At 40.6% G+C, this 23,367-nt stretch overlaps 1 protein-coding gene across 1 annotated transcript; it reads right to left on the reverse strand.

The window, feature by feature from the left end:
* Positions 1 to 355: 355 nt before the first annotated feature.
* On the reverse strand, positions 356 to 21,286 carry sstr1b (somatostatin receptor 1b). The gene is made up of 2 exons (XM_056368431.1): positions 21,086 to 21,286; positions 356 to 5,002 (listed from the first exon to the last, which is right to left on the reverse strand). The coding sequence occupies exon 2, from the start codon at positions 3,936 to 3,938 to the stop codon at positions 2,832 to 2,834; it is 1,107 nt and encodes a 368-aa protein (XP_056224406.1). The 5' UTR covers positions 3,939 to 5,002; positions 21,086 to 21,286; the 3' UTR covers positions 356 to 2,831.
* Between the last annotated feature and the right edge of the window lie 2,081 nt (positions 21,287 to 23,367).

Consider the following 23,367-nt stretch of genomic DNA (forward strand, 5'->3'; position numbering starts at 1 on the left):
CTCTTAGAGATAAGAGTCCTGAGTCCAATCCAGAGGGAGAGAGAGAGAAAGAGAGAGAGAAGCAACATATTTTTGTCCAGTCTCCTTCCTGCCCATTTCTGATACATGTCTAGGTAACATTGGCCTATTTAGTTTTACAACTGTGAATCTATACTAATATTATACCAAGTACTTGCTCATTTTGATCTTAAAGTAGCTTATGTTCTTTAAATGTTCATCCTTTCACATTATTTTTCTACAGTATTTGTATCTACTTGCTTCATCTCTGTACGTTGAAATACTCTGTTGGATTAATGTCTGTAATTCAGCTTAGACACTGTAAAGAAAGGAACAGTTGGAAGAGCACAGTGGAGGATAATGTTTACAATGAAAACAGCTCATTGGCCTTTATTTGCATGAAACCAGGAAGCTGCTGCTGATTCCCACTGTTAGGACTGGACACATATCTCAGTAACACCTCAAGTGCTTCCCTTCATTTTGGCATAAATGTCCATTTGGACTCAAGAATTAACTGATTAGATTTCAGTGGTCCAGGTCACTGTGACCTCACAAAACCAGTTTATGGCCATGAATCCATGCACTACTTATGACACAATAACAAAACAAAAATGTCTAATAGGATAGAAGGATGACATTTTTATATCCAAAAGGCCAAAGGTCAACTTCACTGTGACATCATAATGTTCTGCAAAAACACTTCTGGCCATTATTCAACACTGTAACTCAGGAAGGAGAGACTGAGACCACATTTCCTGTAACTTGGCTCGTTGGCATACAGCCTCTAGTTTATATTTAAATGTATATAAGTAAACGGTGCTGGTGCTGATTGTCCATATGACACCTGATCAAGATCTGAGGATGGAAATATTGTCAATTAAGATCTGGATCACTTTTTCAAAGTCAAGAGTTTTTGACACCTGTCATTGAGACTTTCAGGTGTGCATGAACTTCACAGCGATTATCAGGTTAAATAATAAAATTAACTTTGCATGATGAAATTAATTTCTCAGCTTTTTCAATAGACTTAACCAGCAACAGAAGAAAAGACAGAGGGAAACCAGAGGTGGAAATAATAGTTTTGAACCTTTGTAATTTACATACTCAGACAAATCTCAGATTTAAACAGATCCACCAACAAATAATGAACAAACAGATACAAATACACAAATACAGGAACAAACACGAAAAGTCAGACATCGTTTCAAAGCCTTGAGAAAATGACATTCATTAATAATTTAACCTTCCTCTTACATGGATCTTATACAGTTTCTTTGTTCAAAAATATAAATCAATTATTATTGTTTGTTAATGAAAAGTAAAACTTGCTGTGGAATTAAGCACAGTAACATCAATTCATCAACAGTTTTGAATTTAACTCTGTGTTATACAAATCTACACAACTACATATAAGATAGACAAAGTCAGTTACATTTAAAAGTTTGAGAGATTTGATCCGCTTGTGGTAAAATGTTTGATTTGTACATTATCATGTTGTGAAAAGTGCTATGATGAAAAACAGTAAGAACAAATAAGATATTTCATTTAAGATACACATCCTGACTTCATATAATGTTCAACAGCACCACTTCAGGCCCAAACTTCCTCCCGGCTCTTTGTTTGCATTTTTTATTTTGTACATGAATGATACGTGTAATTTTTTCAAAATAAACAGCAAAATGATTTTGTTTGCGGACGACATACATTCATTTTTCTGTGGTAAGAATTTCAAAAACTTTTGGATTCTGTAGAAAAGAAATAAACATTTTTAAATAGTTGACTTGATTTTAACTTCATCATTGGTAATCATAACAAATTCACACAGAAAACTTAAAAGTAAATGATTTTTAAATTGAATGGATACATTTCATTAATTTGTGGGAGTGACAACATACGATGATAATAAATTAATTTTGGGAAACTACATAAATATAATGTCAACATCTATTGCAATACTGTAACTATACTTGAAAACCAGGCATAACAGCATAACAATAATAAACAAATTACTTAAAATTCCATATTTTCCTCTTCTCCTGTGTTTTATTTGAAGTGTTGATCCATAAGAAGATATATTTGTGGTTTTAGGAACCAAAAACCATCTCAGTGTAGTTTTACATCTCCTCTCTCAGGCTTCTCTCTGGAGCTCTAGTAACAACAGGTCTGTGAGCCAATCAGAAGAGAGGAGGCTCTGAGTCTCTCTTTTCTGAGAGATCCAATAAAAATTTTAAGCAGATTTCAGGTAAACACTCAGAGAAACCATATCCTGCAAAGTTGGATGGCGGGCCCAGGTAAGTGGCTGAGAGCAGTGACTGCTTTGTTGTGACATCACAAAGTGACAGAAGTCCTGACGGCTGGTTTTAAGGCTCAGTTTCTGTATACAGGCTGGGTGCAAACAACACATGGACATCTACCTTTATACTATATGGACCTCTAACAACAATTAACAATCATTATGTATGACAGTATTAGTATAACATGGTCCTATTGTTGTACTGACTTTACCATGTCAGCCAGTATAATCAAGCAGTAATTACACCTCCTTCTTAATGTTTTGTATCTGAGGATTTAAGACGTTGAGTTGTATTTTTTGTTTGTGTAATTACTGATAGACCAAAATAAATTTCCATTTCAGTTTCAGTTTTGAAACACAATCTATGAACTTTAGAGTCTGTGTAGTTTTGTTGTGCTGTTGGGCAGTATAATGGAGTGAAGTGTATCTTTAAATAAAAAGTTAAATTATGACAAATGAACATGGGATTTTGTAATTAGGTTGAGAAACTCCTCCTCAGGTGATGGCAATTTCTTGTTTTAGGTCCTGCTCTGGTTTAATGTCACACCGTGGTCGTACGGGACGTGTATGTCCCATTGCGAAACACCATCTCAGAAGCCATGCAGTCCTTGGGAAAGTCCAGAGGGCTGCACGTCGCTTGTCTCTTCAAAGCTACAGCACAGTAATCCACCTGCTCCGCATCCAGCCCAGACTCTAGCCACCGGAAACAAACGATGCGCTGGAACGAACGCCGGAAGTTATCAGACACAAAGCCGTAGAGGATGGGATTGGCGCCGCTGTTGGCGTAGCTGAGGATGACAAACAGCTGAGTGACCATGGGGTCTGGGGGCCGGTGGAAAACGCTGACCAGCTGGACAATGTAGAAGGGCATCCAACAGAGGACGAACACCGCCACAACCAGAAGCACCATGCGGGTGATCTTCTTCTCCGAGCGCCGGCGTTGAAGCCAGCCGGCCTTCAGCCCCACTGCTCGCATCCTGGCCACCATGAGACAGTAGCACAGACAGATGGCGCCAACCGGCAGCAGGAATCCCAACAGGAAGGTATAGACCACGAACGCCTCTGACCAGGCCGCCTCAGGCCACAGGAAGTTACAGTCCACACCACCATCCTGCGCTGGGACAGTATCTGCAAAGATAATGATGGGCAGGATGACTATGAGCGACAGCCCCCACACGCAGACATTGACCACTTTGGCAACAGTGGGTCTGCGGTAGCGGGCGGCCTTGATAGGGTGGACCACTGCTATGTAACGGTCCACGCTCAGCACCGTCAGGCAGAAGATTGACGTAAACATGTTGATACCGTCCACGCTCAGCACCAAGCGACACATCAGGGACCCGAAGGGCCAGTGACGGACGGCTGCCGATGTGGCCAGGAAAGGAACGCTCAGCATGAACAACTCATCGGCGATGGCCAAGTTGAGGATGTAAATGTTAGTGGCTGTTTTCATCTTGGCGTATTTCAGAATGACATAGATGACCATGGCGTTGCCCGTTAGACCCACGCAGCAGACGAGGGCATAGATGGAGGGGATGATGATTTTACTGGCGTCCGGCTCCTGGTAGTAGTCCTCATAGTCCACGCTGGTGTTGTAGGGCAGGCCTGTGGGATAGGACCCATAGTCCAGGCTCCCATTGAAATCCATTGTCACTTTTGGTGAGCGTGAATGATGCTAACCCCTGAGGGCTGACAAACTCCACAGCAATGCCTCAAAAGGCGACTCCCTCCCCCTTAACCAACCAACGGACAATTTGCTCCCTAAAGGGGTTCCATGTCATTTCCACCTATTTTTTGATCAGTGATTGATTGTTGGGCACACCCATTCACAGCTCATTCACGTCTCTCTCTGGCTGCTGATTGGTCGGCTGCTGCTCTGTCCCGCCCACTGAACACTGTCATTGCAGAGAGCCACATCAGAGCTTCTTTACTGAGAAGGAGTTTTTTAGTTATTTTTTTAGGTTTTTACTGTTCTTTATGTTTATATTTTAACGTGGTGATTTGTAATAACAATAAAAAAAATTGTTTTGATTTCCTACATTTCTCATTGGTGTCAGATTATTTATTATATAATGGTGATGGACACTGTATGGAAGGGCCCCCTGCCAGTTTTTCACCTAGGGCCCCACAGACTCTAGAAACGCCACAGCAAGCTACTTGACCCACAGCTTGCCTGGACGTAATGTTCAGTCTCTGACGTCCTTGTGTTTTCTGTAACAATCCACAGACAGATGTATGTTATGTGTGTTTAGTTACCGTCATCCAAGAAAGAAGCAACTGTCCATTGTTCCGTCTTCTCACCGTCCATATGTCCTTAATTTTCCTGGGTCTCTTGTCTCATTGTAAAGTCCAGACAATCGTGACCATTCTTTTACTTGTTGTGCAACAATTTCTCTCAAGGCTCCTGCTGTACACTCTGATTTACCGGATTCTCGACCATCATGTACCATCCCAGTTTCATTGCTGATTAAGTATAACTCCCAGTGCCCGTCTGTTGGTGGTATGACTGCAGAGTCCTGATCCAAAGCAGGGTGCGACCTCTCCACTCCATCTGTTGATTCCAGCAGGTCAAATGACGCTGAGCGTGTATTTAAAGGTGGCGTTGTTCTGCTCTTGGAGTCATGTCGTGTCTTTGATGGAGTGTGGTTCCTTCAGAAGCCTCTCCTCAGGACACATGATGCTCCTGTTCTCTGTGACCTGAATAATAGCAGCCTGTGGAAGAAACAAAGAGCTGTCACTTAGTTTGCCTCCGACAGACACCGAGCATAACATCAAAGTACACGAGTCACACGGAAGAGGAGCTGTCACCGTGTCAGGTTTCCTCATGAATTCAGAAGCCTGAAGACATTTCTGTAAGTGATTTGGGGCTTTGCAGTAAATATTTACATAAAACTCACTGTACATCAGTTATAAAACATGTTCCTCACTAACTCTCGCTGTCTGTATGTGTTATTCCACGGGCTCTCCGCAGCAGCACTGATTACCCGTAGGCCATTTGTGATAATTAGGAGGAACAGGCTCAGAGTGTGGTGAATAGCCCTGGAAACCCATGGTTAACCCACACAGATGATTTGTCTTGTGTAAATGGTCGGAGCGCCTGCTGGGACTGTGGATGTAAACACACTGACTGACATCTTCATTCTTATTAATACTTCATATAACATCCAGCACAGATTAGTCAAACTACAACCTAATGCCACACTCATGTCAGATAGAGGAGACGGGAAAGATTCCCATGTTTATGACCTGCAGGTCATAAGGAAGAGGAAGGATGTACAATATACTTCAATATAAATAAGAACAATTAGAGAGACTAGATTGTCGGTAAAAGCAATACACAAAGGTAAGCAGTCTAAGGTTCCAGTGACTCCCTATTGATGAATCACTGATTATTTTAAAGTTATATTTTGGGCATTTTTGCCTTTATTCGGATAGTTACAGTGAGAGAGACAGGAAAGTCGGAAAGAGAGAGAAAGGGGATGACAGGTTTGACTGGAACCCCGGCCGCTGTGTGTAGGACTAAGCCTTTTCGGTCCAGGGCACCCTGAATCCCTGAGTTATAAAGGTAAACTGCTTTCTTCAGTGTTTCTACTAGTTTTAATCCCCTGGTGTGTTTGTTATGGAGAGGAGGAAACCTCTGTGGATGATTCAGCTGCTGGTAAAAACCTGCTGAACGTCTGCTTCATAAGTTATCAGAGAAACAATCAGAACAAAGTTTAGCATCAATCTCAGCTCCAGCTCTTCCCTGAGTCTCTGTCCTCCGTACAGCGTCGCTCGAACACAGACTTTAAATGTCAAACTGCTTCATTCTGTGTTTTTAATGGTTAGAATGAGCAGGTCTGTTTGATTTCCTGAACCACTGACACTGAAGGAACGCTGTCTTTTGTTATTGTTTTGATTGAGAGAAACCTAGAGGCTGAAGTTACAGACTGTGTGTTTAAGAAGTGATTTCAAAGTTACTGAGTAAGTTTTATCTGTTGTTCTGTTTGATTATAAAGCAGAGAATCACAGAGAACAGCCTGTATTCAGAAACTGAGTCTTAAAACCAGCCATCAGGACTTCTGCAACTTTGTGATGTCACAACAAAGTAGTCACCACTCTCAGCCACGCCCGAAGCCCCGCCCACCTGGACCCATCATCTAACTTTGCAGGATTTTGGTTTCTCTGAGTGTTCTCCTCCTCTCTTCTAATTGGCTCCCTGACCTGTTGTTACTAGAACTCCAGAGAGAAGTTTGAGGGAGGAGATGTAAAACTACACTGAGATGGTTTTTGGTTCTTAAAACCACGAATATATCTTCTTATGGATCAACACTTCAAATTAAACACAGGAGACGAGGAAAATATGGAGCTTTAAACAATAACACAGTAGCAAACTACTATTTTCTATTTAAAGATAAAGAAAGAGTTTCTCTGGTCTTTGGTTTGGTATCGAGGACGGCGGCAGCATGTTAATAAATGTTTTGATAAAAGAAATAGCTAGAGTTATCGTCTTCCACATGAGTGAGACAATCGAGGACATTTCACAGTGATACATGATGATGAATCTCATTCAGAGCTACAGGGAATTCCTTTATGAATTGCAGTGTCTCATTCATAGAGGGAAAGATTTTGTGGTTGTCTCTGATGAGCACACGCGCATGCTTGTTGCTAAGCAATCTACAGCATCACAGCACACGATTCGCACATAACAGATGATCCTCCTGTCGTTGTCTCATCATCTTGTGATGCAGATTAGCTTGTCTTAAATGATTACTGACAAGCACAGACAGTTTCCTGACAGTCTTGACAAGGTAGCTGACCACATCCAGTTTAACACCCAGACCTCTGTGAATGGCTGTTTCCACGTTACAGCCAGTGGTGTCCAATTAGAGTGAGAGAAGGTCTTCTGTGTTTAACTGCTGACATGTTCACCACTCACCCTGAAGCATCTCACAGAAAGCTTCCTCTGTGCTTCTTCCTGCTCTGTTGGGTTGTTGTTACTCCACTACAGATTATGTTCTCATTGCAGCCATTTAGCTTTGTGCTTTTGGGGAAAGTGAATCTTCTCTCCAAATCTTTTATAACTAGATATTTACTACAGTATCGCTAGGGGCACATGAATGCTTTAGGTATGATCAGGGCTTGGCAAAAACCACTCAGGTAAAGTTAGTGAAAGGTTGTCAGGTCGTCAGGACTGGCTACTGGTTTGACATCAAGGCCTGAGTCCAGAACACTGGTGTTAAAAGGCTTTCTCCACCCGTCCACCTCCACGAACTCCACACCTCTAAGTCCTCAGGGCGTTTCAAACAAAGTGCTCGTTAGACTGCGTAACCGCATTTGAAACTTCCTTCCCGGGGTCCCAGAGGAGCCTAAAATAAATAAAAGCCGACTCAGAAGAGTCCAGCTCCACATCTAAGTGTGGACCTTTTGAAAAGACTGGCAGCTAAAGTATAATGATGGCACCGTGCGAGTAAAGTGTCATCACTTCCTCACAAAGTGCTTCTGTTCAGGGAAGGACAGAATAATTGGAGGCGTCTGAAACACTGACTGCTCTGTATAAAACACTAACGCGTGTCTGAAGTCATTAGACTCAAACCGTACGACTTTCACCTCGTTCATACGGACTCTCACTGGAGATGCAACGGAATCACATTACCAGAGAAATGAACCTGGAAAAGAAATGTTGCTGTGCCGCACTCTCAGAAGTGTGTGATGTATTATTTACTACGCAGTGTGAATTAATTAACTTAATCAATTAATATATGGAAATACACTTAATACACATACACATAATACACATAATAAACAAACTAATTGTCCATGCTTGGATAATTTTACACTTTAGATTATAGAAAGTGAAAGGCTTTTATTTTGAAATATTTACCTTTACTTCTGTGTCACCTGATTACCTTTCTTTATTCTTCAATTCAACAAGGAAAAATGAAAAAAAGGAATTCGCAAACACCGTTTCTTCTGATTGGATGTTCTTGTTTTTTAATTATTACAACAAAAACAAACAAAAACGGCTGTTTCCTGTTTGTTCATCTTTGGTTTGCATTAACACGAAAAAACGAACTGCCTGAAAGAACACACATTCACATACCTCCCTCCAATCACAACATCATCACAGAGACAGAGACACGTCAGTGTCCAAAACAGAGAACCACACTGACTTCAGAGAGTCTGGAGCAGTCCTGATGTAGCAGCTGCTGACCAGCAGTATGAAGTGTACTCCTGAGGAAACATCAATGATGGATGAGGAAGATGAGGCAATCTGAAGTTTTAAATAGTCTTCTTCTCCTCAACAGGCTGCTCCCTCCCCTCCCTGCTGCCAGCTTTAATAAGGACAGGCAATCAACTTTTTGAAGTTGCATTAGCGCTGCTTCATAGAAGGAACATGTCAGTGTTTGTCTGTAATAATAAGAAGAAAAAGAAAATACTGCACTACAGTAATACTATATAAAAATAGTATGATTTATGTAAATACTCGTGAGAAATTGAAGCACTCATGCAAATCACCTCCACTGGCTGAGCAGATAAAAGCCCTGAAGCCTTTGAATTTTTGGTCCATTAGTGGAGGAGCACTCAGGATGAAATGTCGCTCTGTTAGTGAGTCCATCTGTCAGCCCAGGGCTGCACCAGCTATTAGTAAATCCATGAATAATTTCTGTGTGAGGTCCTTCTGAAGGTCCTGTTAGCCAGTGTCAAACTAATTATTTACCAAATCAATTAGAAGCATTAAAATTTAACAAGTGCGTCTGGTAATATTCTGTAGTTTTTTTTTTTTTACTCTAAACAAATCCAATTAAAAACATCTCCTGCTAACAAACATTGTCTCAACTACAGCTTCATGTGTCTCAATCCTCTGCTCTGACGGTCCAACAACTTTTTAACAACACACTGTTGCACCCGGTGACGTGTTCCTTCATCAGCATAAAAACACACACTGTAGATTATTTTAACTCTCACACACACACACACACACACACACACACACACACACACACACACACACACCGTCCTGCTGCCCAGATACCCACTAAGTGAGGTCGTGCTGTAAAGAACGAGCCCATAGGTCGTCTGTGCCGCAGGCTACAGACCTTATTCACCCAGAGGCCATTTTCCTCTGACGTCATGCTCAGAGTGCGGAGCTCAAACTCTGTCACAAAGAGGCTGGAGGTGGTACAGCTGTGTTTCCGTCATAAGCATATCGTTATCGTTATGATTTAACCGCTTCCTTGATCGATCGGCAACTGAAAGATCAATGGATGGTTTTAATCCTTTCGGGGATTCATCTTCCCATTTATCAATCTGGTCAAAGGCAAGTGACGGGAAACAAGTCAAGTCTTCTGAACATCTCGCCATTCTCCCACACAGGATTTATTCAGAGATATTTAAGTGGCTCGTAGAGGCTTCCCGACCTCTGACATCAGAGGAAAATGGCCACCGTGTGAATATGGTCTATTATGATCCAAAGTTACATTTTGTTGCTAAGCGACATCTAGTGGTGGTAGTAATGATGCCAGGAGCAAAGTTTTCCCTTGTGCGGTGATGTAGAATAAAGAGAGACAAAGTCCAGGTCAGGAGGAGGTGGTGGTGGATGGATGAATGTGATTCAGGAGGGCGGTGTTCCATTCCCATGTGAAAGTAGCTGTTTATGTTGCTCCTATTGTCCATGACCATTTGACGAAGTTAATTATGTTGTTATTATTGTAACCATGACAACAAAGATCATCTAATGTTGAGGAAGTACTTATTTTAACCCAAATCACCATCTTTTCCTAAACCTAACCAAGCCATGGTCGTTATTATAGTAACTATGGTGATGAAGGTAGGTACGCCGTTGTTGGTACAGTCTGTGCGTTTATCATTGTAACCATGACAACCAAGGTCCGGTACACCTTCCCGCTATTTCAGGAGACACCTCTATCGTCGGTATCAGAGGGTTGGAGAAAACGACCTGTAGGGTTGTTCAGGTCGGAGGACTGGTTCACCGGAGAACCAAATGTGGATTAATTCGCTGCTGAAAATAGTGCCCAACTAAATCCTGACTGAGCATTTAAAACATGAAATCCAGGTTGTGAGTTGTTTGTCTTCAGTAGGAAGTGGGAGCAGGGAAATCAGAAAGTGTTGAGAGACGGACGAACACGTTGCTGGCTTTAATGTTTTCATGAGATTCATATCGAAGTCTTAGCTAAAGAACACTCTACACACTACAGCATCACCAACCTCAACATGACTTCAAAATTTAGAATTAATCATAACTGCAGGTCTGACATTGATTTATTCATATCTTTTTATGAGTTTATTATTCATTTTGTAGGAATGTATTATTATTATAGACTCTGGTGTCCACAATCAGAGCGTAGAGGAAGTAATGAGCTGAGGAGCTGAGCGTCTGAATGCTACATTATCTCTGGGTTCTTTCTCCGTCTCTATCATTTCTGTCATTCCTGCCTTTCTTCGTTCCAGCGCAGTAAACCTCCCCCCCTCCACCCTCATGCTGAGTCTGATAGCATCCACCATGCACCATTCTCTCCCTCTCCATAAAAACATGATTGCTGGAGGGAATCTAGCAGTGGTAGTAGTAGTATGTCCTTTTTTTCCCTAGTGCCAAAAAGTCCATATTGTGTGGAATAATGTCCTTCCCTCATCGTTCTCTGAATGTTACATGTAATAAAAATCAGCTCCTTCATGTGAACCTGCTTTGAATGAACTGAGCCAGATGATAACCAGCTTCACTCATCACTCACACATCACTTATCCAGGATAATCAAGGCGAGAGAGCCAACTTGCTTTATGATACAGACCTCAGGAGTCAGGATCTGATTAGCTTAGCTTAGCATAAAGAGTGGAGAAACAGCTAGCCTCCTCTGAAGCTCACCGATAATATATTGTCTGTCGTTTATAGACTGAAACGAGCCCACATGTCGTCTGTCCAGCAGGTTACTATGACCCATAGTTACGTTTTGTTGCTAGGCGACCTCTAGCGGTCGTAGTAATGATGACAGAAGCAAAGGGGAAAGTGCGGTGACGTAGTATAAAGAGAGACAAAGTCCAGGAGGTTGTGGTTGTGGATGGATGGATGGTTTATTTTGATCCCATTATCCATGAACGTTCGATAACTGTAACCACGTTGTTATCATTGTAACCATGACAACAAAGATCGTACTTATTTTAACACAAACAATCACTATGTTGCGATTCAGGGACCAATGTAGACCGTGAACGCTGAACCAAAACTGAGACATTCTGGCCTACGGAAGATTTTCGCTTTGCGTCACCAGCTGTTCCTGCCCTTCCTGTTTCCTAGCAACTTTGACAACATGTAACTTTTTAGTTACATAAACGTGAGGTTTTAAGGCCCTTGCTGCTGAACTGAGCTGCAACACAGTACTTACATTTAACAGTGTAATGCTCAGGCTCTCTGTCAGTGTTGTTTACTGCCATATTATTTTCATTACTGGTATGCAATGAATCTTCAGATATGTTGGACCGTGAAGGATCCACCTGTTGGATTCCTCGTCCAGGAAAAGAAGGACGCATTCGAAGGAGCCTGTGAAATGGGAGAGTCTGGTCCCGCTGCTGTGACGTAACGGGGTCTTCGAAGGCAGCATCTGAAGGATGAAGCCCCTGAACTGGAACACACTAACAATCTTTTTCCTAAACATAACCAGGGCCATGACTGTTTATAATCGTAACCATGACAACCAAAGTCCGGTGCGCCTGCCACCGTAGGGAACAAACAACCTGTCTGGTCGTTCGGGTCGATACAAACAGAAATGACAGTTTGTGTTTTCGGTGACAGTTATAATCTGGAGCTGCTTCTCCACTAGATATTTGAACAGTTGGTGAAAGGACTGTGCTGGTTTTCTGCTTCCGCTGCTGCTCGTTCTCAATGTTTGACGTTTCCAGGCTGGTTGGAAATGAGCAGACAGATCTGTTTAAGACCAAAGGGGGGAGTTATTTGTTCTTACATACCTATACACGGTGAACTCATTTACCTTAGATCCATCACCTTCAGACATTCTTTGATTTTTCTTTCGTCACAAAGCTTCGCTTCCACCTAGAAGGCTTCGTTTGCCGCCCTAATGATCGTCTGACAAACCTAAAGGAGCATTCAGTCAGACTCCAGCGGTAAATTAATCTCCGGAGCCGAGCTGAAATTGTCCCCCTTCGAAAATGTTCACCCTATTTCCATAATCACGCAGCCGTTGGCGCGGTGCAGGGAAAATGAAGTGCAAGGGAGAGAGAGTTTTGAATGCTCGTCCTCGCTTTCATTTGCATTCTCTTCACTCTCCGCTGTGGAGGTTTACATGCTGGGGCCCATTTTCATCTCATTTCATACGACATATCTGCGGCTCGCAGCCTGAAGAGCTGCCTATTCTTAGCTGAGGTGGTCGAGGAGCATCTGATAGAGAATGCAGCATGCGTTGTAGTCGGTATGATTGAATAGGTTCACTGCGTTCACTCTCATTTCTAACTGGCCGACAAACAGAAGTGCTGCTTTGTGCATAAAGTGTGGGTTTAAGAAGGTAGAAGGAAACACTTTCTTTTCATTTCTATCAATTAATTAGGAATTTTGGCCGTAATTCCAATCAGTAATGACGCTTTTACATAATTGATCTTGGGATACTGGCGCTGGTAGCAACAGTGACAGAGACTGTAGCTATAGTAACACTAGCTGTGTCATCCTTTGAAGGCTGCATTCGTAGACCGATTGCGTCGTAGCGGTTTGTAACTAGACTGTCCCATTTCAAAGGCTCCCTTCAAATACGTCCTTATCTTCCTGGGTAACGAAGGCTCCAACAGGTGGATCCTTCATGGTCCAAACTATCCCAAGATTCATTGTGCACCGGTAATGAAAATAATATGGCAGCAAACAACACAGACAGAGAGCCTGAGGATCACACTGTTAAATATAAGTATTGTGTTTCAGCTCAGTTCAACAGCTAAACGGTACAACTGTTGAAACCAAGGGGCCTTAAAGTTCTGTCAGATTGACGTTGACATTAGATGTTGCCCTGCGATACCCGACGTCACAACCATTATGATTATGACATTATGATCTAATGTCGGCGGCAACTGTGTGTCTCCAAACAAATGACTGTTAACTTGATGTAACGTTAACATCAGCTTAGCTTAAACCTAATGTTACAGACAGACACCTGCATCAACTTTAATTCAGTTAAGAGGATTTGTTCCATAGTCCAATTTTTGTTTTTAGAAATTTCTCTTTCAAACATTATTGCTGTCAGTGTGGAGAATGATTTGAACTGACATTTATTTTATTATTTAGGGCAAGGGTGTCCAAAGTTTTTTTCAGTGAGGGCCAAATACAGAGAAATAAACAAAGGGCCGGGCCACACACTAGAGGTGACATATTGACACATGAATACTGTGTGTATTTCTAACTCACCTATGATGTGAAGAACATTGCACTCAGTGGGAGCAGTGATGCCGTCCTTTGGATTGAAGGATGGCTGACATGTTCATGTCACACGAAGGACTTCACAGAGACGGCTATCAGTCATTCTGGTTCTCAGTCTGCTTTTGTTCTGATTTAACAGAGAAAATGTTTGTTCACATATGTACGATGAGCCGAACAAGCTCATCATTCTTTCTGCGTGGCGTCTCATCAGAGGAAACTTGGCATTATCCAAACTCTGATAGAAGTCAGGGAGGGAGAGACGCTGATGTTGACTCTTCGGAGAATCATCACATTGCATTTCAATCAGTTCTAACTGCAGACTCTCTTCCGCTTCTCCTGCATCCACCAGGAAAAGGGGGTCGAGAACAGCTTGATTTGTTTTTCAATGACAGAAAAATCTTGGAAACGCTGGTTGAATTCTGCAATCACAGACACATATTTCTCCTTTTTAGCAGGAAGGTCGGCCTTTGGAAAAGCAGACTTGATTTTAGACAGCGCAGGGAAGTGTGCAGCATTAAAGCTTCGTAGTTGTGTCTCAGAAGGCTTTCATGTGCGCATACAGGTGTGGCACCAGCTGTTCTTTGCCTTGTAGGTTCAGTGTATTCAAATGATGTGTAATATCAACCAAAAATTCCAGGTCTGCCAGCCACAGAGGATCACTCAGTTCATGAAGAGGTCGACCCTTCTCTTTCAAAAACTGGTCGATTTCTGACCTCGGCGAATAAAACCGCTGCATGCACAGAGCCAGCGCACATCACAGTGGTAGAGTACATCCCCGTATTCAGCATCCACATCAGATCTTCTACACTCACTTGCTATTTTGCGTTTCTTCGGTGCTGCCATTTCTGGTGACTCGCGGTTAAAGTTTTTCTTTGTTTAGTGGAGAAGCACCGTTTCCTTCGCTGGCTCCATCTAGTGTTGAAACTGAGAATTGCAACAGAGTTGAGCTCTAGATTCTTGTGCGGGCCATAGGGGCCGCAGTCGGCCCGCGGGCCGTAGTTTGGACACCCCTGATTTAGGGTGTAAACACAACTTAAAAGTGACCGAAAATATAATGAAACAGCTTTAACAAATAAAACATGGTAAAGGTCAATAATTAAAACTTTTTGCTTGGTATGTTCCCCAGAGGATGATTCCTAATAAATTTAAATAGGGGAGTAAAATAAATAGGGGAATTAATACAAATAAATACAAAAGGGAATTAAAACAGAAATATCAATTAATCCATGCCTGTATTTATTTTCAATAGTATTAATGTATTTAAATATCAATATATTTATTTTTGATTTTGGCAGCTTCAATCCTCCATATAGGGCCAGAGTTGACCCATAAAATACTGCGAGCATGTTCATGCTCCTCAGATGAGGAAATTCTTTGATTTAAAAAAAATGTTTTCAACCAATCAAATATGACACAAAATACCATTCAAGTGAATAAGAAAGTAATCTATTTTTTCAAGAAATATATTCATTGCATTAAGTGATGCAATTTCTAGTAAGAAGAAAAATTATAAAATAATTCATCACATGCAATTGATTTTCCAAAACATTAGGTTTCCCTAGAGAAAGGATCTATAATGATGAATAACAGTTTCCCTTAAATGTGCTGATTTAATTAACTATGGTTGTAGTGAATTGAATTAAATTCACTGAGATTTGCTGCGTCTCCTGAGCCCATTGAAGAGAGAAACATGGTAATGTGTAATTTCTTTTATGTTTACTCAGTTGACACCTTCACACATCTTCTTTAAATGAGGCCCGGGAGTGTTGGACATAAAAGACACAGCTTAACAATGAACATAATTAATTACCAGAAGCAAACACACATACAGGACCTCTACTCCAGATGCCTCATACACATCTCATACACTGCTCCTGCAGAGATGTTCTGCAGCCACGACGGGAGGAAGACAGAAAGAATCCGACTGACTCTTAGTCCTGTTCTTCTCTCATGATGCTTCAAACACTATCTTGTCCGTCAGAGCCGTCGCATTCAGGGACCAGTCTCCCTCTCAGTCAACGCCACTCTGCAGTGTGAATCAGGCTAACACCAATGTAGTAAATACAAATACGAAAACTGAATGAGCAACACTTTAATTGATTTAATTCAAGCTGTAATCAAGCTGCAATTCGGGATTTGAGAGCACGCAGAGACAGTTTGTTCAACACTAAATGTGCTCTCAGGGCGACATGTTCCCTCACAACTTCCTGCAGGTGTCTTGGAAAACACTCAGTCCTTGAGAATGTCAGACGGAGCATGCAAACAATTTCAGGGTAATCCGGTTCAAAATGATGTGCCCGGCATCCCACACATTTCAGAGTTATGCCTGAAGACATATGGGAAAGCCATTAGAAACCGCCTGGAGTTCTGCCTTTGGCACCTCCTTTGATTTAGTTTATGTCCTTTGTCGAGGACTAAAACATCAAAATGTGGTCCTCAGGTTTGAGTCTAATGCCAAGTTTCCATCCGAATGTTGCACAAGTTTTACCCAAATGCCCATAAAATTGTCAGAAGAAAAACGTGAATTAATGCTTGTTTCCATGTTAATATGAGGCTGGAGCTGATGCTGGTGCCATTAAACCATCTCAGAAGAGGAGGACGTATTAAACCACCTCAAACTTCATGATGAGGGAATGAGGGAAAACAATGTAGAACATATGATGGATTTGTTTCATGTATTAATGCGAGGAAGGTTCCTCAGCTGGTGTGACAGATAAATCACATGGCTCCTGTATGTCATCATTTATTCACATTCAATACACCAACTGTTCCAGCTCAGCTAAGCGTGACATTCTGTCTGTGATATCCCAAGGATTTTTTTTTTTTCAAATTTCTGTTTTGTTTTTATAAACTCAAATTGAAAATACACCAACAAACAGGTAGACGGACACATATTTTTTGTGGAACATTAATGTAACGTCACAAAGACATTGGACTGAACAATAAGCTAATTTTGGTTGGAAATGAAAATCAGGTTGACATCAAAACTCAATCATAGACAGTAAATAAAGATGGACGTAGCCTCCATGACTCCCAGAGTGAGCTGCTGCACTCTCGCCATCTTGGCGGTGCCTGACTCCACCCCAAACCCCGAGTTAACCCAGATATGGACAAAGAGGTGGGCCTTGTGTGGAGCTGAGGCTTCAGTGCATGCCAGTTTTTGGTAAGCATACGCCCCCCCCCCCCCCCCAGCTGTCACTCAAAGAGGCCACACCCCAATTCTACAGAACTTTAATCCTTAATAAAAGGAAATTAACTCTAGAGACCCAAAACTGTTTTTGTACCAGGCTGTAAACATGTTTATTTCTGCTGTAAAGTTGGACATTTTAACATGGGAGTCTATGGGGACTGACTCACTGTTGGAGCCAGACTCTAGTGGTCATTGGAGGAACTGCAGCTTTTGGTTCTTCAGTGTTGCTTTCAGTGTTCAGCCTCGGAGGTTGATGCTTGAACCCAACGTTGGCTAATTTACATTTAGATGTTCAGCAGACGTTGATATTTGCTGACAACTAGAATGTCGGTATTTTATGTTAAAATGTCGTAGACATGAAACATTTGGACAACACTGGATGTAAAACCAACGAAATATCAACATCAGCTGTCGTCAGTATTCTAGATTAACGTTGACACTAGATGTTGTCCAGACACTGAATTTTGGTCACCTGACATCACAACCTACATTCAACCAAATATCATCCAATGACGTTGGTGTCAGCTGAGTATCTGCAGAAAGAATACTGTTAACTTGATGCTACGTTAACATTAGCTTACCTTTTTTAATCTCTATCCAGTAGCTGGCAGTGTTAGCTAAAGTTACCAAAGTAAACATTACGATACACTACAGTAAAATATGACAGAGGCACTTTTCATTATGTTTTGTCTCTATTTGATTGTGGAAGAAAAGGTTGTCAGTGAATATTTTTCAATACATTTATTTTATTTCGTTTATTTTATTTTCACGTCTTTCAGTTTTTGGTGATAGACACAAAACTAATATCGCACAACTTTGAAGATATTAACCAAAGGAAATCCTACTGCTCACTCAAATCTGATTCATCTTCTTCTTGCAAGTTTCAAACATTGATTAAACACATGATATGTGTTACTTTCTCTCTTCTCTTAAATGTGGATGTGTTGATTGAAAATGAGTTTGGTGTGTTCTCAGTAGTTTTGTCACAGATGAACCTCCATACCTCAAGCACAGTGCAGACAGCAGGACACACACAGCAGCTTCTTTAGATTTTGCTCCGAGCCAGAAATCAACCTGTGTGAACTGATCCTCCGGTAGTTTCATTTGAAGAAATCTGTATGTTGTGTATTTTGTATTTTAGTATCAACTAAAATAATGGAGGTCATTAAAACAGATTTCTGTGTTTATGACAATGAGCTTCAGTTCGTGCATAAACTCATTCAATATTAGTAATTAAATAACAACAAACCAGTTCAAGCTCTGGTGAACCTGAGGCTGTCAGAGCCCTCGGGGGCCCGGCCCCCCAGGCAGGAAGTGTACGTTGTCAGCACAACATTCAACATGAGTACGTGTTGAAAATTGTTGCACTGATTATATAACAAGTATATAATAATATCATAATTATTTCTGTAGCTCTAGAGTAAAGATAGCCATGTATGGTGGCCTGTAGGTATCAAAATATGCCAGTACAGGAATGTCAAAATATGTTTCAATGTGTATTTAATTCATTTAAAAAAACAAACAAACAATGTTTCTATTGCACAGTTTGTCCACTAACAGTTTATTTTTACATTTTAAAATTTATCACAATTCTTTATGAAACAAATTTAAGGGATTGTTAAAGAAAATGTTTTTAAGCCATGAGCTTATGAAAAATGATCATGGCTAATAGCTTATATCATTATCAGATTTTGAAACCTCTCAAATATTAGTAACAGCCTCCAAATCCTGTATCAGTTTTGCACAATGTAAAACTGAGACCTGAAGCCACCTGTGCTTTATTTCATTTTGTAGTTTTAATCATAATTTCTATCAGTTATGGTAAAATTGTGCTCATTAACATAACTGCAGAGATCTGGGAACATGGTGACATCACTACAGTGAAGAAACTTTTATTCTTGCACTTGCAGAAACTATTTTAGTGATGTTTTCATAGCCAAGAAATGAACTTGGCGAGCACAACGTTACTATTATGAACAGAAACAATGAAGCAATTATCTTCAAGACCCAGATACAGCAGCATTCTGTTTCTCCTGAGCGTCGCCTGTACACGACACCCATGGGTGCAGATGACTGGAACAGTCAGACAGAGACAGAAAGAAGTTTCTTCATGCAAAGTATTTGAAAAGTAACCAGACCTCAGTCTCTTCTGTTTTCCATGCGTCTGTTTTTATGTCAATTTGTGCAAAAATTAAAACCTGGAGAAGTGGGTGTTTTGATAAGATAATAGAGTTCAGAAGGAGATAAGTGGGAACAAACTTAGCGAACGAATAAAGACTGAAGAAGCATGTCTTTTTGTGGTGAGGAGACAAAAATCAGATGTGCGGAGCGATGAAGATGAGGAGGCTGGAACCTTCCTCACATTAACACATGAAACAAACGGAGACGTCAGATCTCCATCATGTTCTCCTCATGGTTTTATGAGCTCATCTTCCTCTGCAGTGGTTTAATGGCACCGACTGGAGCATCAGCTCCACCAGCTGTTTATCTACTGGATGGACAGTTTACCTTTGTTAGATTTTTTTTTATGATTCTGTAAATTTGATCAAGATTACTGATGGATTCATAGATTGATGAAACTTGACTATTGACAGCTATTTCCACGCGCAGGGCATCATCCCCCTGTGTCACAGCTAGAATCCAGTCCAAACAAAAGTGTCGAAATTGACTTAGAAATTGACATTTATTTGTCTGACGTAAGCAAGGAACATTGCTCCTGGTGTCCCCTCTGTGTCTGATCAAGGTACTGACTGGTTAGGGCCAGTGTGTTGTATACAGTCAGTCAATATAACTGATCGGCTGATCAATTAGCTAATTGACATGCATTGTGTGCGGTCCCAGCGGGCTGAACCCCTCAGCAGTCAGTTCAGTCAGTAAGCAGCATGTTAGCGCTGACGCTGCCTGCTCTCTCTCTCTCTCACAGCAGCCTGAAGGTTTCACCTCAGAAGACGACGGGGGCATGTGACTACGTGTTGTTCTGAACCGCCACAGCGGCGCCGCTCAGAAGCGAAGAGCTGCTGCAGCTTCGTACCGACTCTGTACCGCGACGCTCAAAGGCAACTGTCTGGTGCTAATGAGTTCTGTTAGGGGAACCAAAGGGCAAAGTTCACATTCGTCACTGTGAAATCACAATGACACGTTTCCTGATTGTTTCATGACTGTGCATTTCGAAACGTGTTAGAGGAAACTGCTGTAAAAAGTTTTTAATGATATGACATCACTATGGTAACAGTTTTAAATGTGGTTTAGCTTTGGAAAAAGAAATTTTAAATAAATTAAAAATAAAAAAAAAGAATTCACAGTGAGTCTTTCCTGTGGCAGTTAAACCCAGAGAGATGCCAACACTGTACAGTTTGTGTATAAAAATCAATCATCAATCAATTAAAAAAATTAATTAAAAAATTTAATTTTTAAATTTTTTTATTTGTAACTGAGATGAATTATAATGACATGTATTTTATAATTTGATTAAATTTTTTATTAGTAACTAACAAATTACAATTAAATTTATTTTATGATTTAATCACATTTTTTCAGTAACTGTAACAAATTACAATTATATTTTTTTATATTCTAATTTTTTTTATCATTAGCTGTGACAAATTACAATTACATTTATTTTATAATTGAATTACATAATCCCATTGCATGCAACTAATTACTCCTCAATACTGTACATTCACAATGCTCCTATACTGCTACAATCATGGAAAGCACAAGAACTAAATTCCATCAATTGCAAGATTGATTTAAACTGATTTGAACATATGGAAGTTTCTGATTGATGAATCAAAACTGACAAATGAATCATTCAGGATAGTAACTGTCATTCTTTCAAAGTGTAAGGAGCATGTGTGATTAACGTCTGAGCATTTTGACAGCAATTACACAGACACACTGTATCTGTGGTTAGTTGTCACTGATGTAATGTAAAATGACTATCGGCCGTCCAAAAGATGAAGGTCAGACAAACAAAGGTGAATTAAAGCTGATGAGGATTTTTCACTTTAAATAATCATCTGAGCTGCTGCAGGTAATGTGTCCACCCCGAAAATGAGTTTACACCGAGCAGCCGATTTACATAAAATGTTAAACAAAGCAACACAGCCTAGTTTTCCTCGACCTTCACTCAAGCCGATGATTAACTTTAATTCTTGCAGGTGTGTGTGTGTGTGTGTGTGTGTTAGTAACTTACCGTCTCCCATGCAGTTGCATTAATGCTGCTGTCCCTCCAGCCTCATCGCTGTGACGGTGAAAACGGCCAGTACATCTGGTCCCATCCTCCACCTCCTCCAGGAAGGTGAGATATCTTGTGTTGTGTGTCTCCCTCTGCCCATCAGCCGCTGCGTGTCTGTCAGTATCCACTGATCTGGGAGCTGCTTAACGCTCTCAGCCTGCGCTCTCTCTCCCTGCTGCTGTCAGACACTTGTTTATGTAGCACGCTGACATGTTCTGTCTCTCTCTCTCTCTCTCTCTCTCTCTCTCTCTCTCTCTGTCGCTTGCTCTTTTACCTCCTACCTCTTCATCTTCTGTCTAAAAATGGTTTGTTGCTGCTAGTTAGAGGGGAAAAAAAAGATAAATAATGCAGAGTGCAGATTTCAGACTGGCAGCAGAGCAAGATTTGGATACTGCAATTAGTGGAAATGTGAATGGGAAAGTGGGAAAATATAAAAAGCAGCGAGTGGATATTAAATGGATAAAAGGATGCAAAGATTGAATAAATACATGATAAGATCATTGATAAAAAATATGATGATATACAGAATATATTCACTATATATGTATATATATAGTGAATATAGACAGAATGATCATAGTGTTGCAAGTTTTTGTATAATTATAACTAAGCCAAAATTTTCAAGATTGATGTCAATGTAATGAAATAAATGTGTATTTTCACTACAAGATGAAGAACAAATTGTAATATTAGAATAATGTTGTAATTTTATGATGATTTTACAAGAATTAAGATCAGTTTCATTGAATTAGTTGTAATTTTGTGAAAAAGTCAGGATATTAAAAGATTCAATTTAAATAACAAAATAAAGTTTTTATGAAAAAAAGAACTGCTGTCATCTTTAAAGAATAACATCATACTGTAAAATGAGTGATGTGGACGATCTGAGTTTACAGGGTTCACTAGTAATCACCTGCATGAGTAAATGACTGTGGCATCTGTCTCATACTATCACGCCTTTTTCATGTTCTTGTGAAAGTACAGCTTTGTGTCATTGTGATGCTTGTTCGTCATTTTACATTTTCCTCAATGTGTCATGACTTTATGATTGATTTCAACTCCAGCTCATCTGCAACAGAGAACATCCCTCACGTCCTCGCACTTCCTGCTTGTTTCACCGGAGATTTCAATGGAGATGTTTTACATGTGTAAAGGTTTCCCTGGTTGAATGGCATGTTGTCTCTTTAATAGTGTAATGTGATACAACACTCTTTGAAGATGTGTGTTAATGCTGTTGATTACGTCGCATAAATGACAGTGTAATTACTTTATAATTGTAGAGCACTTTCAATATAATTGCAGGGAATAAAATAAGATGTCTGCTGATCAAGGAGTGACATCACAGGCCGCCACTTAGAGCTGGCTTTTTTTTTTTTTTCCTGTCGTGTAATGAAGAAAAGTTTGTTGCTCAGTCCTAAAGACAGCATCGCTGCAGTTATAGATGGATCTTTAAGCACCACAGTATGTAACTTCTGCCTCTAGGGGTCTCTCAATCATCACAATAATAAAAGACAGAGTTCGGTGAAATCATGAAGTGATGTGGGATCATGGGAGCTGTTTTCACCACCATTGCCATTACTGCAGTAAAGCTCTCCCAGTTAGGATTCCTGAGGCCTCAGTTGTTCAGGAGCCAAATTATGTTCCCAAATGGACATGGTGATTTAAACTGGTAAAAACACTGAATTTAGCAGGTTCATGTTAAAGATCAGTGTTTCTCCGACACTGCTCCGTGGATACAGGACATCTTGAGAGGCTGCGACCGGCTCTTCTGCCATTTTCTGCTCAGCTTGTTTCTCCAGACTTCTGCTGACTAATGTCCTTCATCTGGTTAATATATATATATACATATTAAAACTGGATGAAAAGTGAGTTTTGATGTTTTGATGTTTCTGTCAGACAAACACACTGACACATGCACATAGAGGATATGATGTCATTGACAGGCCAAATGACACGGAGCGTTACCATGATTAAACTCAGTTTTCTCCGGTTTGAGAATTGATGGAAACATTTGTGATAATGTACGAACTCAACTTGACAACATATAGAACATAGGCCCAATTTGTTTTTAGACATTTTGATGCAGAAAAGTTACATATTATGACTTTAAATATCTTCAGAGCTAATAAAAGTCAAATCCCCTGATGCATAATGACTTTTCAGCACATGGCAAGGAGAGCAGCAGCAAGAGAGTGATGCAAACAAAGCACAGGGTCACAGTCAGAGAGATAAAGGGGGCA

The sequence above is a fragment of the Seriola aureovittata genome, chromosome 23, assembly GCF_021018895.1.
Source record: "Seriola aureovittata isolate HTS-2021-v1 ecotype China chromosome 23, ASM2101889v1, whole genome shotgun sequence".
In the NCBI taxonomy this organism is placed as follows: domain Eukaryota; kingdom Metazoa; phylum Chordata; class Actinopteri; order Carangiformes; family Carangidae; genus Seriola; species Seriola aureovittata.